Source organism: Pelodiscus sinensis, chromosome 5 (assembly GCF_052426305.1).
Source record: "Pelodiscus sinensis isolate ZL-2025 chromosome 5, ASM5242630v1, whole genome shotgun sequence".
In the NCBI taxonomy this organism is placed as follows: Eukaryota; Metazoa; Chordata; order Testudines; family Trionychidae; genus Pelodiscus; species Pelodiscus sinensis.
Genome location: NC_143056.1, coordinates 134,991,216 through 135,006,827, shown reverse-complemented (window position 1 = coordinate 135,006,827; position 15,612 = coordinate 134,991,216). Strand labels below are relative to the sequence as shown.

The window sequence follows — 15,612 nt, the reverse complement described above, 5'->3', positions numbered from 1 at the left end:
AACAATCAACCAGGACTGGTTAATCAAAACAAAAGGAAAACACTTATTGTCAAAACAAGCCTACGGTTGCAAGCATAGTAAATGACCGGGTGTTAAAAGCCCTGCAGTGACACAGACTCAGGGGAAAGCCCTGGGCTGTAATTCTGAGTTCTAATTGAGAAAATTGACCAGTTCAGACATGATTCCCAAACCCCCAAGCAAGGAAAACAATCAAACCTGACGGACTTTCTAAACTTTTCCCGACTCACACATTTCAAGGAGTCCATTCCTGGGAGAACCCGACTTCCTTGCTACCTGGGGAAAACTGCTCTGATCTTACAAACAAAAGAAGAGAAGGGAGGAAAAAAACCCCTCTTGGTTTGCAATTCCTCTCTGCACTTCATTGGCTGACTGCCTGACCCCTCCCTAGGTGCATCTCCAGTTGCTTAACCCTTTCCTCGTTCTTCAGGTACGTCACTCTTGCCTTAGCGGCTCCTATTCATGACAGACGCCATGCCCAGTGCTTCCCAGCGAGCTCTCCAACCCCCAACCCAGCCCACTCCTGCGTAGCAGGAAACGGGCTGGGCTCACACAGGGGGTGGGCATCTGTGCCCCTCTGGAAAAGAGACCAAGGGTCTAGAGCAGTGCTTCTTCTATGCTGTGCGGCCGCCCAGCGTTACAGGTGAGGAATCAGCCCCGCCGGCAGGGACCCCTGAGCCTTCGGCTGATTCCGGACCTGTGGAGCGTAGAGGGAACGCCTCTCTTGGGCCCTAATGCGCTTGGGGAGGGGTGCGTCCGCGTTCAAGGTGTACCTTCAAAAAAATTCCTTTCCCCACCCCAAATCTGGTGCCCCTGAGTGTGCAAGCCAGACCCCCCAGCCAGAGCACCAGCCCCCTTGCCCAGCTTCCCGTCTCCAGCTGTGGCCGGACCCAGAACGTCAGCGGAAGCTGAAAAACCCAGGAGTTGCCTGGCCACTTGTGCGGTGGGGGTCAAAATCCCCTTCCTGATCCCCAGACGATTAGCCTCAGCCCTGACGCAGGAGACTGGATCCCAGTCAAGCTGGGGAGAGCGCAGGTGCCTTTGAATTAGTGCCAGACGACTGCTCCACATGGCTGTAAGGGTTAGGGCAGGTAAGGCTGGGTTGGGTGGGATAGGCACTCCAGAGCTGACATGGGAGGGGCGCAGGAAGGGGGCGGCTCCGGGCAGGGAGGCGGGGCTGGGTGTTTGCCCCTGGGGCCGGCCCTGCAGTGCAGCCCTGCTGGCCTTTGGCCACGGCCAGGCACACTTGGCCGGCTGGAGCGTGGGGAGGGGGGTGCACTGCTGGACCAGCCCCAGTTCCCTCACCAGACACGAGGGGGAACTTCTGAGAGCAGCCGCGTCCTTCGTCCCCCGGTCCAGAGCGACCGGCCCAGACTCGCCCAGGGAGCTAAAGTCCAAGCAGATGTGACCCCTGGGTCTTTCACCTCTGCACTAACCACTAGCCAGCGCTGCCTCCGCCAGCCCAGCGACCTCACCGGACGGCTCTGGTGCCCACCACGCAGAAGGGGCCCCGGGGTGCTCTGCAGATGCTGGTCGGATGGACGGGCTGGACGCTGGTTCTCAGGACAGATGTTCTGCAGCTGTTCAGACTGTCAGGACACGGGCTGAAAGTCCCAGCCAATGGGAGCACAGAGAGGCTGCACAGAATGCAGATCCCTACCCTCATTGGCTACCACACAGTGACCCCCCCCCCCCGCTGTCAGTAGCGCAGGTCTGGGGGACACCTGAAAACAGAAGCGGTGCACACGCAGCCGGTGCAGGGCCCAGCCCGGATCTGGCGTCTTCCTGTGCTCAGCTCTTATCTCGCAGCGGGGCTGTTGGACAAGGTCCAACCCCAGCTGGTTTCACTCTTACCCATTCTCCCGGCCCATAAAACTTCCCCTTTCGGCTGCCGTCCCGGCCCGGCCTCGGCTCACCTCTCCAGAGAGAGAAACCAAAGGGCAGAGCTTGCCAAGTGGGCCGGCCAAAGGGGGTTCCTGGTGCTGCTCGAAAACGGGGGGATTGCTCCGAGAGCTGCAGTGGGAGCCAAGGGCCAGACTCTCCCCGCACAGCCGGTCACCGGGGAGAGACGCCGAGGAGCAGGCGCGTCTCCGGGTGCAGCAGATGAGGCCAGGTCTGGGGGGCCGTCGCAGGGTAACCGCACCTCTGAGCCGCGCTGGGGCTGCTGCAGGGTCCCCTCAGGCCGCAGGCTGTCTCCGGGCAGGACCCGTGCTGGCCAGGGGGCTGGGATGCCCCGTGAGGGCGTGGGGGGGCCCTGAGCCTGCACCCCCTCCCACAGCCAATGCGACTCAGGCAGCAGGTGGAGCAGAAGGTTTTCTTGGGTCACAAGGACACAGCCTAGCACAGGATCCATGTTCCCACAGGGGCCAGGGCAGGCGGCCTTAGTCCTGCCAGGGGAAGGGGATCCTGAGCCCCCACCCCCTTTTCCTGCTCTCCGCCTCCTCCAAACCCAGCTGAGACTCACCCTCCCAGCCACTGCTCCCGGCCCCAGGCCGCCCCTCCTCCTCCGCTGCCCTCCGCCAGGCCCAAGGGGCTGCGTGTCCCCCGGGCGTGAGAGACGGCACATACCTCCCCCCAGCTACTCCCTGCCCGGCAGGGCAGCAGCAGGGGAGCCAATGCTGGAGCCAGGGGCCCAAGGGCCCCCCCCAGACCCAGCCAGGGGCAAAGGGCACAGAGGGTCCCTGTGCCGTGCCGGGGTGTGACCGGCTGCGCTGACCGCAAGGGAGGGCTGGAGGGGGGGGGGCAGAGACAGTCGCCTGTGCTCCCGCGCTGAAGGGCTCGCAGCCCCCACCTACTCCACCACCCCGCCACCCGCACGCGGCTGGGAAGGAGACGGCTCAGCGCCTGCGCCCATTACCATGCAGGGACAGGCCCCTGCCCCCTGGGGGAATCCCAGCAGGACCGGGGGGCCCAGTGGACGGGAACCCGGGTCTGTCAGGGGCTCCTCGGGGGCCGGCTCAGCCAAGCCCCCTCCCGGCCCAGCACCCTCCGCCTGACGGGGATAGCGACGTCCCCCGGGGAGCCCGGCAGTGCAGGGCACAAGCCACCTTGCCTGGCCACCGCCAACACCCTGCTGCTGCCCGTGGCCACTCGGCCGCCCGCAGCGCTGCTCCTCCAGCCAGAGCAGCTGGAAACCCGCCTGAGGCACCTCAGCTGGGGGCACAAGCGCTACGGCCGGCCACCGCCCATTGTAGGCGCGGCCACCTCGGCCAGGAGCTCCCGCGGGCCAGGGCAGGGCGGCCCAGCTCCGGGTGCCGGGCTGGGGTCTGGCTGGAGCCCACTGCTGGCTCAGGAGGGCTGGGAGCAGCGTTGGGGTGGGGCAGTGTCTGTGCTCCCCGTCACTGGGGTGACATTCTGGGGTGCGGACGCCACCTCCTCGCCCACGGGGCACGTGGCCGTCTCTATAACCCGCAGAACTTCCCTGGTCTCCGGGTAACCCCAGGCATGGCCCAATGGCCAGAGTCAGCGAATAGCCCTCCATTCAGGGCAGTAGGGCCTACTAGCCAGAGTCAATGAGATTGGGGCAGCGCCCTAGTAGGGGGACCCAGACCCACCCTGCTCTACCAGGTCCCAACCCCGGGGCCTGTGAGCAGCAGCACGGCCTGCAATCCCTGGGCGGGGATCCGGCTGAAACACACCGAGGACACGGGGTGGGAGAGGCCGCTCCTGCACCCTCCCTGGGTCACTTCCCATCACTTCGGTCAGATCGACGTCCCACGTGCTCGCTGGCTCTTCCAGATCTCTGGCAGCTGCTCCCCTGGAACTCCGCAGGGGTTGCATTGCAGCCGTTTCCCGGGTCTCCGGTTCCCACCATCGGGGCTACTGGCTGCAGGAGTTCAGGCACGTCACCCAGAGGCCCTTCTCCATCACTGGCCAGCCCAGAGTGAGCGGCTCTTCTGCCTTTTATACCGCCCCAGCATTTGGAGCATGCTCAGTCGGGGTGAGGGGGCGGGACTTCCTCCGCCCACAGTGTCTTAGCCCCACCTGCTTCAGTGTGGGGTGTGCTCTCCCTGTCACACGGGGGAACTCGCCGGGGGTCCCTGCCTGGGGATGCTGGGAGTGCAGGGCCTGATGCAGCGTCACAGTGCGGGGGCCGGCCCAGGCTGGGGGGCTCAGCAGCCCCTCAGTCCAGGTGCACCCTGGGACCCCGTCACACAGGGCTCTGGAGCACAGGGCCTCGGGTTACAGCCACGTATGTGTGTCTGCATTGAACGGAGGAGGGGTCTCACAGGCTCTGGGTTGCAGGGACCGGGGTGGAGAAACTGAGGCACGACTCAGGAGTCTGGGAAATGATGGCAACTATGTTTCTTTATTGCGCAAAGTGGAACAAAGCCTGAGAGGAGCACAAGCCCGGCCTGGCGCAGCCTCCACTGGGCAGGGAGGGGCACTAGCCGGTGGCAGGGAGCGGGGTGCAGGGATACAGCTGCCCTGGAGCAGGGTAAATCCCAGCCGGTGCCAACGCCGAGTCTCACGGCCCCTCTCACACCCGCTCTGCCTCGGCAGAGCAGCGGCGGCCGGAGATCGAGCTGCAGCTAAAGGGACTGGAGGATCGTAGGGAGGAGCGCCAGGACGGAGACAGGCAGCGCCCCCCCTACGTCACAGCGGGCGTTTTATCTGCACTTTGCACAGGTCAGAACGAGGACACCGGGGGCAACCTGGATTCTACTCCTGGGGTCTGTCCCCAGGGCAGGAGGGGAAAGGGAATCTAGAGTTGGGGGAGGGAGGGGGCTGGGAGCAGGACTGGGAGGGGAGTGGGGCCTAGTGGTTAGAGCAGTGGGGGGTGGGAGCTTCACTACTGATCAGGATACATTGTACTCAAGACAAACCCGCAGGGGATGGGCAGGGGGAACGTACGGCAGTGAGTGAGTGAGTCGCCCATGGTCTCTGCTCGCTGCTTTCTCCCTGCCCAGCCCAGCTCCTGCTGGCCGAGCTTTGCCCGGGCGCGGGGAGGGGGCAGTGCGGCTCTCAGAGCAGGGCTGGGACGCTGGCTCGCCCCAGGGGTACGCTGGTAGCCCCAGGGCTGGGACCGCTTTGGTCCCCCCGCCCCACTAGCAAATCTGCTGGTCACAGGATTTTAAGGGGGTCAGTGTTGCCCCCCTTATCATGCCAGCAGGGGTCGAAGAGGGGGTACACGGAGATGCCCTTGAACTCAGCGTGGTAGAAGGAGTACAGGGGGGTAAAATTATTGGAGCCATCGGCTCCATAGAAGGAGACCTCCCCGGCCTCGTAGTCGAGACAGATCCTGATGGTCTCAGGTTGGTGGCTACAGCTGAAGGGCATCGGGTGGGTGTCGAAGGCCCAGTACTTCTTCCCAGCCTTCTGCGCGTCGTAGCTGATCAGCCAGTAGCCCTCGGCGCAGACCTCCCCAGACCACGGCAGCCAGGACTTCGTCTGGATCAGCCGGCCCCGTCGCTCTGCCAAGTCCGAGACGACGCCCAGGTTCCAGCGCCGCTTCCGGCCCACGGACACGTCCCAGTAGTGCCGCCCCGCTCGGAAGCTCTGCTGCGCCACCACGCAGTTGGCCGTGTCGAATCGCCTCGGGCCGGCAGGGACGTCCTTTGGGAAAGTCCCACATTTCACCTCCTTCCCGTCCGGCGAGATCTCCAGCAGGGGGTGGGCCGTGGTGGGGTCCAGGGTCAGATCCTCTTTAGTCCCTGGGGAAGGCGGAAGGGCGGAGGAAGGGTTTTATTCTGCAGGGTTACGGCGCTTTCCATCACAGTCCCCCTGATAGTGATACTGGGGTGGGCCACAGACGCCCACCCCCGCGTGAGCCCAGCCCGTCTCCCGCTACGCAGCAATGGGCTGGGCGAGGGCTTGGAGGGGAGCGCTGTCTGGAAAGTGCTGTGCGTGACTCTGTCATTGGTGTCAGGGCGGTGCTAGGGGGCGCTGTGGGGCAGGGAGCGGGGCAGGGCCCAGCAGGGGGTGCTCTCCCCTGGCAGGCAGGACTGGGCAATGCCCATGGGTGGCACTAGGGGGTGCTGTGGGGCAGGACCCAGCAGGGGGTGCTCTCCCCTGGCAGGCAGGGCTGGGCAATGCCCATGGGTGGCACTAGGGGGCGCTGTGGGGCAGGACCCAGCAGGGGGCGCTCTCCCCTGGCAGGCAGGGCTGCCCCAGGGGGCACTAGGGGGCGCTGTGGGGCAGGGAGCGGGGCAGGGCCCAGCAGGGGGCGCTCTCTCCTGGCAGGCAGGACTGGGCAATGCCCCAGGGTGGCGCTAGGGGGCGCTGTGGGGCAGGGAGCGGGGCAGGGCCCAGCAGGGGGCGCTCTCTCCTGGCAGGCAGGACTGGGCAATGCCCCAGGGCGGCGCTAGGGGGCGCTGTGGGGCAGGGAGCCCAGCGGGGGCTCAGGAAGGGGGCTCTCCCGTTTTGGTCCATGCTGGCCCAACACCCCAGTCGTGCGGTGCTGAGGCTGCTGTGCTGCCCTGGCCCCAAGGTGGCCGTATCTCAGTGCCAGCTGGTGGGGCCCTGCTGTGGGGGTCTCAGGACCCCAGCCTGTGGGGCGGGCAGGGGCCTGAGAGGCCACTTAGAGCCACTCTCTGCAGGGTCAGGGCCAAGTACCCCCAGACCAGCCTGACGGGGTTTGTCCTGCCCCTTCATAAAAACCCCCCGGCACCCTCCATCCCCCACGAGGCTGGGCCCAGAGCTCAGTCCCTGGTCGCTGGAACGTTCCCCCTCGTCTAACCTCCGTCGCCCTGGCTTGGCCTGCCGGCCGATGGGTCCTCGCCCCCGCTGCACGCTTGGGCTAGCTCTGACGGCGGCCAGCCGGCCCCTCGGCCCGCATCCGCAGACCAGACAGGCCTGGCTACCCTGCCTCAGCTCAGGGCATCATGGATCAGGGCTGGCAGGGCCCTCGGGAGCCATCGAGTCCGGCCCCCGCCCAACGCAGGATCCTCCCCAACTCAACCGTCCCGGCCAAGGCTTGGTCAGGCCGGGACTGAGACCCCTCTCGGGATGGAGACTCCCCCCCCCCGGGAACCCGGCCCAGCGCTTCCCCCCCGCCTAGGGAGAGTTTGTCCTAATGTCCCACCTAGACCCCCCAGCCCTGCACTGTAACGTGAGCCCCATGCGCCTTGTTCTGCATCCGCCCCCCAGAGAACAGCCTCTCGCCAGCCTCTCGGGACCCCCTTCAGGGAGCTGCAGGCTGCTCTCAAATCCCCCCTCGCTCTGCTCTGCAGCCTGAACAGACCCAATCCCCAGCCCCTCCCCCAGAGCCAGGCACCCCAGCCCCCCCCCCAATCCCCCACCCCTCCCCCAGAGCCAGGCACCCGCAGCCCCCCACAGCCCCCCCCTCTCCCATCCCCCACCCCTGCCCCGCCCACCCCTCCCCCCCGCCCCCCCAGCCCCCCCCTCTAACCCAATCCCCCACCCCTCCCCCAGAGCCAGGCACCCGCAGCCCCCCACAGCCCCCCACTCTAACCCAATCCCCCACCCCTCCCCCAGAGCCAGGCACCTGCAGCCCCCCACAGCCCCCCACTCTAACCCAATCCCCCACCCCTCCCCCAGAGCCAGGCACCCGCAGCCCCCCACAACCCCTCTAACCCAATCCCCCACCCCTCCCCCAGAGCCAGGCACCCGCAGCCCCCCACAGCCCCCCGCTCTAACCCAATCCCCCACCCCTCCCCCAGAGCCAGGCACCCGCAGCCCCCCACAGCCCCCCGCTCTAACCCAATCCCCCACCCCTCCCCCAGAGCCAGGCACCCGCAGCCCCCCATAGCCCCCCGCTCTAACCCAATCCCCCACCCCTCCCCCAGAGCCAGGCACCCGCAGCCCCCCACAGCCCCCCGCTCTAACCCAATCCCCCACCCCTCCCCCAGAGCCAGGCACCCGCAGCCCCCCACAGCCCCCCGCTCTAACCCAATCCCCCACCCCTCCCCCAGAGCCAGGCACCCGCAGCCCCCCACAGCCCCCCGCTCTAACCCAATCCCCCACCCCTCCCCCAGAGCCAGGCACCCGCAGCCCCCCACAGCCCCCCGCTCTAACCCAATCCCCCACCCCTCCCCCAGAGCCAGGCACCCGCAGCCCCCCACAGCCCCCCGCTCTAACCCAATCCCCCACCCCTCCCCCAGAGCCAGGCACCCGCAGCCCCCCACAGCCCCCCGCTCTAACCCAATCCCCCACCCCTCCCCCAGAGCCAGGCACCCGCAGCCCCCCGCAGCCCCCCGCTCTAACCCAATCCCCCACCCCTCCCCCAGAGCCAGGCACCCGCAGCCCCCCACAGCCCCCCGCTCTAACCCAATCCCCCACCCCTCCCCCAGAGCCAGGCACCCGCAGCCCCCGCAGCCCCCCGCTCTAACCCAATCCCCCACCCCTCCCCCAGAGCCAGGCACCCGCAGCCCCCCACAGCCCCCCGCTCTAACCCAATCCCCCACCCCTCCCCCAGAGCCAGGCACCCGCAGCCCCCCACAGCCCCCCGCTCTAACCCAATCCCCCACCCCTCCCCCAGAGCCAGGCACCCGCAGCCCCCCACAGCCCCCCGCTCTAACCCAATCCCCCACCCCTCCCCCAGAGCCAGGCACCCGCAGCCCCCGCAGCCCCCCGCTCTAACCCAATCCCCCACCCCTCCCCCAGAGCCAGGCACCCGCAGCCCCCCACAGCCCCCCGCTCTAACCCAATCCCCCACCCCTCCCCCAGAGCCAGGCACCTGCAGCCCCCCACAGCCCCCCGCTCTAACCCAATCCCCCACCCCTCCCCCAGAGCCAGGCACCCGCAGCCCCCCACAGCCCCCCGCTCTAACCCAATCCCCCACCCCTCCCCCAGAGCCAGGCACCCGCAGCCCCCGCAGCCCCCCGCTCTAACCCAATCCCCCACCCCTCCCCCAGAGCCAGGCACCCGCAGCCCCCCACAGCCCCCCGCTCTAACCCAATCCCCCACCCCTCCCCCAGAGCCAGGCAGCCCCCCCAGCCCCCCCCTGCTCTCCCCCAGAGCCAGGCACCCGCAGCCCCCCACAGCCCCCCGCTCCCCTCCCCCACAGCCAGGCACCCCCAGCCCCCCGCTCTAACCCAATCCCCCACCCCTCCCCCCCCAGAGCCAGGCACCCCTCCCCCCCAGCCCCCCTGCTCTAACCCGATGCCCCTCCCCTCCCCCACAGCCAGGCACCCGCAGCTCCCCGCTCTAACCCGATGCCCCTCCCCTCCCCCACAGCCAGGCCTGGGAACCCCACCTTTGACGTGCCCGCTCCCACTGCCCAGCCCTGTCTCGGCAGCTTGTCTGCAGGGAGCAGGTGGCCCAGCAGTGCTAGGCTGGCGGCGTGGGGCTGAGCCCTCCCACTCCAGCCCCACCTGGCACCCGGGGCCCAGTGCCCCCCCCTGGTCCTCTCACTGCTGATGCAGGGGGAGGGGTCCTTTGGAGCAAAGCTCTTCACCGCAGTGCCCGGGGAGGGGTGGGCGTGGTCGCACGGAGCCACTGGCGGGGGGGGGGGGACCCGTGTCTCCAGGGAGCACCCCGGGGAGGAAACGAACCAGGAGGGGCGCCCTCCTGCTCACACACAGTGGTACCCAGTCTGGGGCGCGCTGTGGGGACGGGTGGGGGAGACCCCAAGGGCCCTTCCAAGGGAGAGGTCACCCCGACCAGCGGGGGGTCGAGTCAGCAGCCCCCCTCCCCCTGCTGCGTGGCACCGGGACTGCCCGGGAGGCTGCCCTCTGTGTCCCTCGCCCACCCTGCTCCGCCTGGGAGCACCCACGATCCCGTCGGCCTGACCCCCGATCTCCCTGGGCACCCCTCCCAGGGTGGGGGAGCTGCGGCTCCGGTTGGGGGGCTGAGAGCGGGGATCTGCCCCCTTTGCCTCCCCCCCCCCGCGTTTCCCGGCTCCCTTCTCTCCCCTCCTGTCTGCAGGGCCCCTCGGCCGGCGCTGGGCACAGTCAGACGCGGTCTCTGCCCGGCGTCCCCACTCACCGGACGCCATCCGTCCCCTGGGCCAGCCTGCTCCGCGAGTGCCCCTGGGCCGGACGCTGGGCTCTGGGGGAAGAGCACAAGGGCCGTGAAGAGTCTCCTCCGGGCACATCCCGGGACACACAGCCCCCGCCCAAGGCTGCCCCCCGGTGCCAGCCCCCCCAGCACCCAGCCTGGGAACCCCGTAGCTCCGGATGCCACACAGCCTGGCTGAGACTGGGCTCCCGGGCTGCCCACAGGAAACAGAAACGGGGCACAAAGAGCGGGGGGGGTACAAGCCCCAGGGCGGAAACGCCTCGGCCAAGGGAGCGTCGCATCCCCAGGACCAACCCCCCAAGCCAGCCTGGCCGCCCTAGGGCAGGCCTGTCCCAGCACCCTCGGCAGGGGCGTGCGGCGCGAGGCGCCCTCAGGCCTGCTGGCACCAGGCTGCGCGGGGGGGCCGGGCCCGTGTTGCTCTCCCCTGGCCAGCACACAACATGCCGTGCGTCCCCGTGGGTGCGCTGTCCACAGGGCCTGCAGCAGTGGGGCTCACACAACGGCCTTGCAGGTGGGCCGCGGCCTACGGCTCACCTCTCCCCCTCACAGCGGGGAGCCTGCGCGGGTGCCCCAGCTCCCCAAGCCCCACAGGCCGGACCCAGCTCCGCACACCGGCACACCCCTCTCGCCCCGCTGGGGAACTGCTCGCCTGCAGGCTTTCCCTGGGAGAAGGCTTGAAAGAAGGGGTGGGCATGAGAAAGGTGGGGATGGAGCAAGGCAGGTGTGAGGGCACAGAGGGCACAGAGGGGCACAGGGCAGAGAGTGGTGGGGGGGCATCAGGGAAAAAGAGGGCAAAGGGGGCAGGGGCAGTGAGGGAAGGGGGAGGCACCAGGAGGGTGCAGGGCTAAGGGAAGGTGCAGGTGCCAGGGGATTCTGGGGTGAAGCAGAAGGGCAGACACCTGCAGGGGAGGGACCAGCACCAGAGGAGAGAGGCAGAGCAGGTGTGTAGAGGGAGGTGTTAGAAGAGGGGTCGCTCACATGATCAGAGTGGGGCTACTGGAGGAGTGGGCACAGGGGGAGAGAAGGGCTGGTGGAAGGGGGCAGGTCGCAGGAGGGCTGAGGGCAGTGAGAAGGCAGGAGTCAGGACAGCAGAGGAGGGTGAGGGGTTGGGGGAGGCACCAGGGGAGCTGATGGAGCAAGGGGAGACGTGGCAGCAGAGGGAATAGGATAGAGCTTTATAAGATATTTATTAATAACTTAGGTGCCGCAGTGACACGTCCGAACAAGCCCCATGAACTCAGTTCAGGTGCACAACACAAAATCCATTCTGCTCACGGGAGGAACCTCTTAGGCTACATCTACACTGGCGGCTTCTTGCCCAAGAACATCTTGCACAAGAACACGTCCACACTGCCACGTGCGAGATGTGCTTTTGCACAAGAGCATCCATGGCAGCGCAGACGCTCTCTTGGCAAGAAAGCTCTGATGGCCGTTTTAGGCATTGGGGTTTCTTGTGCAAGAAATCCCGGCCGACGCCCGCACTGCCCTCTTGCACAAGAGCTTACACCTGTTAGAACAGAGCGTAGCTTTTGCGCGAGACGCCCTCTCTTCCCACGCCGCACGGTGAGTTTCCTTGTGCAAGAGCAGGCGGGCAGTGTGGCTGCTCTGTGGGTTCTTGCGCAAGAACAGCCTCGGCCTCCTCTGCTCACCCCTCCCAGCAGCGCCGCAGCTTTCGCTTTCCTTGCCGGGAAGCCCAGGCGGGAGGTGAAACAGGAACTCACTTCCCTCTCAGGCCTGGCCCTGACACCCAGCTGCCTGCAGCAGGGCCCTTCCCCCCCCCGCGGCCCAGGAGAGCTGGTCCCAGCGACTTCGGCTGGGTCCTCAGACTCGCCCTGGTCCGCGGCAGGGGCAGTGGCTGCTGAGCGGCGGTTACACCCATGCCCAGGGCTGCTCTCTTTTCCCGTTGAACGCTCTCTCCTGCTGGGGCTCAGGACTCGGTCAGTCCGGGGACAGGGATCTCCCACTGGGGCTGGGGTCATGGCGAGTCCGGGGACAGGGGTCCCTTGCTGGGGCTCAGGACTCGGTCAGTCCGGGGACAGGGGTCCCCTGCTGGGGCTCAGGACTCGGTCAGTCTGGGGACAGGGGTCCCCCGCTAGGGCTCGGGACAAGGCAAGTCCGGGGACAGGGGTCTCCCGCTGGGGTTTGGGACACGGCGAGTCCGGGGACAGGGGTCTCCCACTGGGGTTTGGGACACGGCGAGTCCGGGGACAGGGGTCTCCCACTGGGGTTTGGGACACGGCGAGTCCGGGGACAGGGGTCTCCCACTGGGGTTTGGGACACGGCGAGTCCGGGGACAGGGGTCTCCCACTGGGGTTTGGGACACGGCGAGTCCGGGGACAGGGGTCTCCCGCTGGGGTTTGGGACACGGCGAGTCCGGGGACAGGGGTCTCCCACTGGGGTTTGGGACACGGCGAGTCCGGGGACAGGGGTCTCCCACTGGGGTTTGGGACACGGCGAGTCCGGGGACAGGGGTCTCCCACTGGGGTTTGGGACACGGCGAGTCCGGGGACAGGGGTCTCCCGCTGGGGTTTGGGACACGGCGAGTCCGGGGACAGGGGTCTCCCACTGGGGTTTGGGACACGGCGAGTCCGGGGACAGGGGTCTCCCACTGGGGCTGGGGACACGGCGAGTCCGAGGACAGGGGTCTCCCACTGGGGCTGGGGACACGGCGAGTCCGGGGACAGGGGTCCCCCGCTAGGGCTCGGGACAAGGCAAGTCCGGGGACAGGGGTCTCCCGCTGGGGTTTGGGACACGGCGAGTCCGGGGACAGGGGTCTCCCACTGGGGTTTGGGACACGGCGAGTCCGGGGGATGGGGTCTCCCGCTGGGGCTCGGGACACAGCGAGTCCAGGGAATGGGGTCTCCCGCTGGGGCTCGGGACACAGCGAGTCCAGGGAATGGGGTCTCCCGCTGTTTCTTTGCTGAGACGCACATTTCTCACTCACCCTTTGCTCTGCCAAAGAATCGCCGCGTAAGCAAGCGGCTAGGCCATTTGACTGTGTTGGCATCTGGCTGAGGCATCAGTTTGCCCTGTGTCTCCGAGGGACTGGCTTGGGCCTGCTCTCTGTGTGTGGAAGGGGCCTCAGTAATGTCACATACCAGAACCTTACAACTTGGTGTGCGATGTCACCAGGCGTATTTCCCCAGGACAATGATGATCAGCAGATTATGGGTTTTTGGATGGTCCCTCACAAGGCATTCTTGGTACAAAATCCGTCATAGTCTCATCAAACAGATGAGCTTACGGGCCAGACTACCACAGTGGGCTGCTGAAGGCAAGACGCTCGCCCAGGGGAGATCCTGGCAGTCCGAGGCTGGGGTCCACTAGTGCGGGGAGGGATGGAGATCAAAGCAACCCCAGGCTCCGATTCAGGGATTTTCTCACTGCGGGCAGGGAAATGTCTGTGCTGGGCCTGGAGAGCCCAGGGCCCCTCCCCACGGTCACAGCGCCCGGCCTCGGTCTTTGTCCTCTCACTTCCCCGAGTCACAATGAGGCCCCCACTTCCCACGGCTCCCCGGGGGGGAGGGGTTGCACGGTTGGTCTCTGCAAACTGAGTGCTGGGCGGGTGCGATGGAAGGAATCCCGGGGGGGGGGGGGGCCAAGCAAAGGGAGTCGGTCCTGCGAGATGCGGGCGGGGGGGGGCTCTAAGCTGAGTGGGGGGGCAAATGCATTCGCGGGGAGGAAAGGCCCCAGGCAGGGTTGACCAGGCAGGAAGGGGGGCAGCCCTGAGCTGGCGGGGGGGTTACTCCCCCAGGCATAGAGCCAGGTGGGGGCCCAGCCCACGGGGGGGGGGATGCAGCTAGATTTCCTGGGAGCGCGCAGCCCCCCCCCGCCCTGCAGTGCACAGGCTGGGGATGGGTCGGGAACCTGGGTCCTAACCCAAACTGGGACCTGGGTCCCGAGCTCGGGGCAGGGAGGGCTGGGTTGGGTGGGGGTAAGAGCATGCCAAGGTGAGGGGCGCAGGCAGGGGGAGGCTCCAGGCTGGGGGGCGAGGGGGCTGGGTGTTTGCCCCTGGGGCCGGCCCTGCAGTGCAGCCCTGCTGGCCTTTGGCCACGGCCAGGCACACCCGGCCGGCTGGAGCATGGGGAGGGGGGTGCACTGCTGGGCCAGCCCCAGTTCCCTCACCAGACACGAGGGGGAACTTCTGAGAGCAGCCGCGTCCTTCGTCCCCCGGCCCAGAGCGACCGGCCCAGACTCGCCCAGGGAGCTAAAGTCCAAGCAGATATAAACCCCCCCCCGCCCCAGCCTTTCACCCCTGCACTGACCACTAGCCAGCGCTGCCTCCGCCACCCCAGTGACCTCACCTGACGGCTCTGGTATCCACCACGCGGAAGGGGCCCCGGGGTGCTCTGCAGGCGCTGGTCGGATGGACGGGCTGGACGCTGGTTCTCAGGACAGATGTTCTGCAGCTGTTCAGACTGTCAGGACACGGGCTGAAAGTCCCAGCCAATGGGAGCACAGAGAGGCTGCACAGAATGCAGATCCCTACCCTCATTGGCTACCACACAATGACCCCCCCCCCCCCCGGTGTCAGTAGCGCAGATCTGGGGGACACCTGAAAACAGAAGCGGTGCACACGCAGCCGGTGCAGGACACAGCCCGGATCTGGCGGCTTCCTGTGCTCAGCTCTTATCAAAGTCCAACCCCAGCTGGTTACACTCTTACCCGTTCTCCCGGCCCATAAAACTTCCCCTTTCGGCTGCCGTCCCGGCCCGGCCTCGGCTCACCTCTCCGGAGAGAGAAACCAAAGGGCAGAGCTTGCCAAGTGGGCCGGTGTCGGGTCTCACAAGCCCTGCCCGTGTGGGCCCCCGGTGGAACCCTCAACAGTGTGACACCCCTTCCCACGGAGCCCCCTCCGGCCACGGCCCCTTCCCACGGAGCCCCCTCCGGCCACGGCCCCTTCCCACGGAGCCCCCTCAACTGCCACGACCCCTTCCCACGGAGCCTCCTCCGGCCACGGTCCCTTCCCACGGAGCCCCCTCCGGCACCACGGCCCCTTCCCACGGAGCCCCCTCCGGCCACGGCCCCTTCCCACGGAGCCCCCTCCGGCACCATGGCCCCTTCCCACAGAGCCCCCTCAACTGCCACGGCCCCTTCCCACGGAGCCCCCTCTGGCCACGGCCCCTTCCCACGGCGCCCCCTCCGGCGCCGCGGCCCCTTCCCACGGAGCCCCCTCCGGCCGCGGCCCCTTCCCACGGAGCCCCCTCCGGCACCATGGCCCCTTCCCACGGAGCCCCCTCCGGCCGCGGCCCCTTCCCACGGAGCCCCCTCCGGCACCATGGCCCCTTCCCACGGAGCCCCCTCCAGCCACGGCCCCTTCCCACGAAGCCCCCTCCGGCCATGGCCCCTTCCCACGGAGCCCCCTCCGGCCACGGCCCCTTCCCACGAAGCCCCCTCTGGCCACGGCACTTTCCCACGGAGCCCCCTCCGGCACTGCGGCCCTTTTCCACGGAGCCCCCTCTGGCCACGGCCCTTTCCCATGGAGCCCCCTCTGGCCATGGCCCCTTCCCACGGAGCCCCCTCCAGCCACGGCCCCTTCCCACGGAGCCCCCTCCGGCGCCGCGGCCCCTTCCCACGGAGCCCCCTCTGGCGCCGCGGCCCCTTCCCACGGAGCCCCCTCCAGCCACGGCCCCTTCCCACGGAGCCCCCTCCGGCGCCGTGGCCCCTTCCCAC

At 67.9% G+C, this 15,612-nt stretch overlaps 1 protein-coding gene across 2 annotated transcripts; it reads right to left on the bottom strand.

Annotated features, from left to right (window-relative positions):
• Window positions 1–4,308: 4,308 nt before the first annotated feature.
• LOC112544681 (E3 ubiquitin-protein ligase TRIM50-like) lies at window positions 4,309–14,792 on the bottom strand. Of its 2 annotated transcripts, none has more exons than XM_075928774.2 (3): window positions 14,244–14,792; window positions 9,907–9,969; window positions 4,309–5,672 (listed from the first exon to the last, which is right to left on the bottom strand). In XM_075928774.2, the coding sequence occupies exons 2-3, from the start codon at window positions 9,914–9,916 to the stop codon at window positions 5,083–5,085; spliced, it is 600 nt and encodes a 199-aa protein (XP_075784889.2). In that variant the 5' UTR covers window positions 9,917–9,969; window positions 14,244–14,792; the 3' UTR covers window positions 4,309–5,082. The 2 variants fall into 2 exon arrangements, with proteins under 2 accessions (XP_075784889.2, XP_075784890.2); XM_075928775.2 differs by lacking the exon at window positions 14,244–14,792 and adding an exon at window positions 12,884–13,462.
• Window positions 14,793–15,612: the final 820 nt, after the last annotated feature.

Excerpts from the sequence above, each read along its gene's own strand:
- LOC112544681 (XM_075928775.2), bottom strand. The coding sequence starts at position 12,959 with ATGCCTCAGCCAGATGCCAACACAGTCAAATGGCCTAGCCGCTTGCTT. Across the intron at positions 9,970-12,883 it reads ATTCTTTGGCAGAGCAAAGG|AGCCCAGCGTCCGGCCCAGG; the intron begins GTGAGTGAGAAA and ends CTCTTCCCCCAG. Across the intron at positions 5,673-9,906 it reads CAGGGGACGGATGGCGTCCG|GGACTAAAGAGGATCTGACC; the intron begins GTGAGTGGGGAC and ends CGCCTTCCCCAG.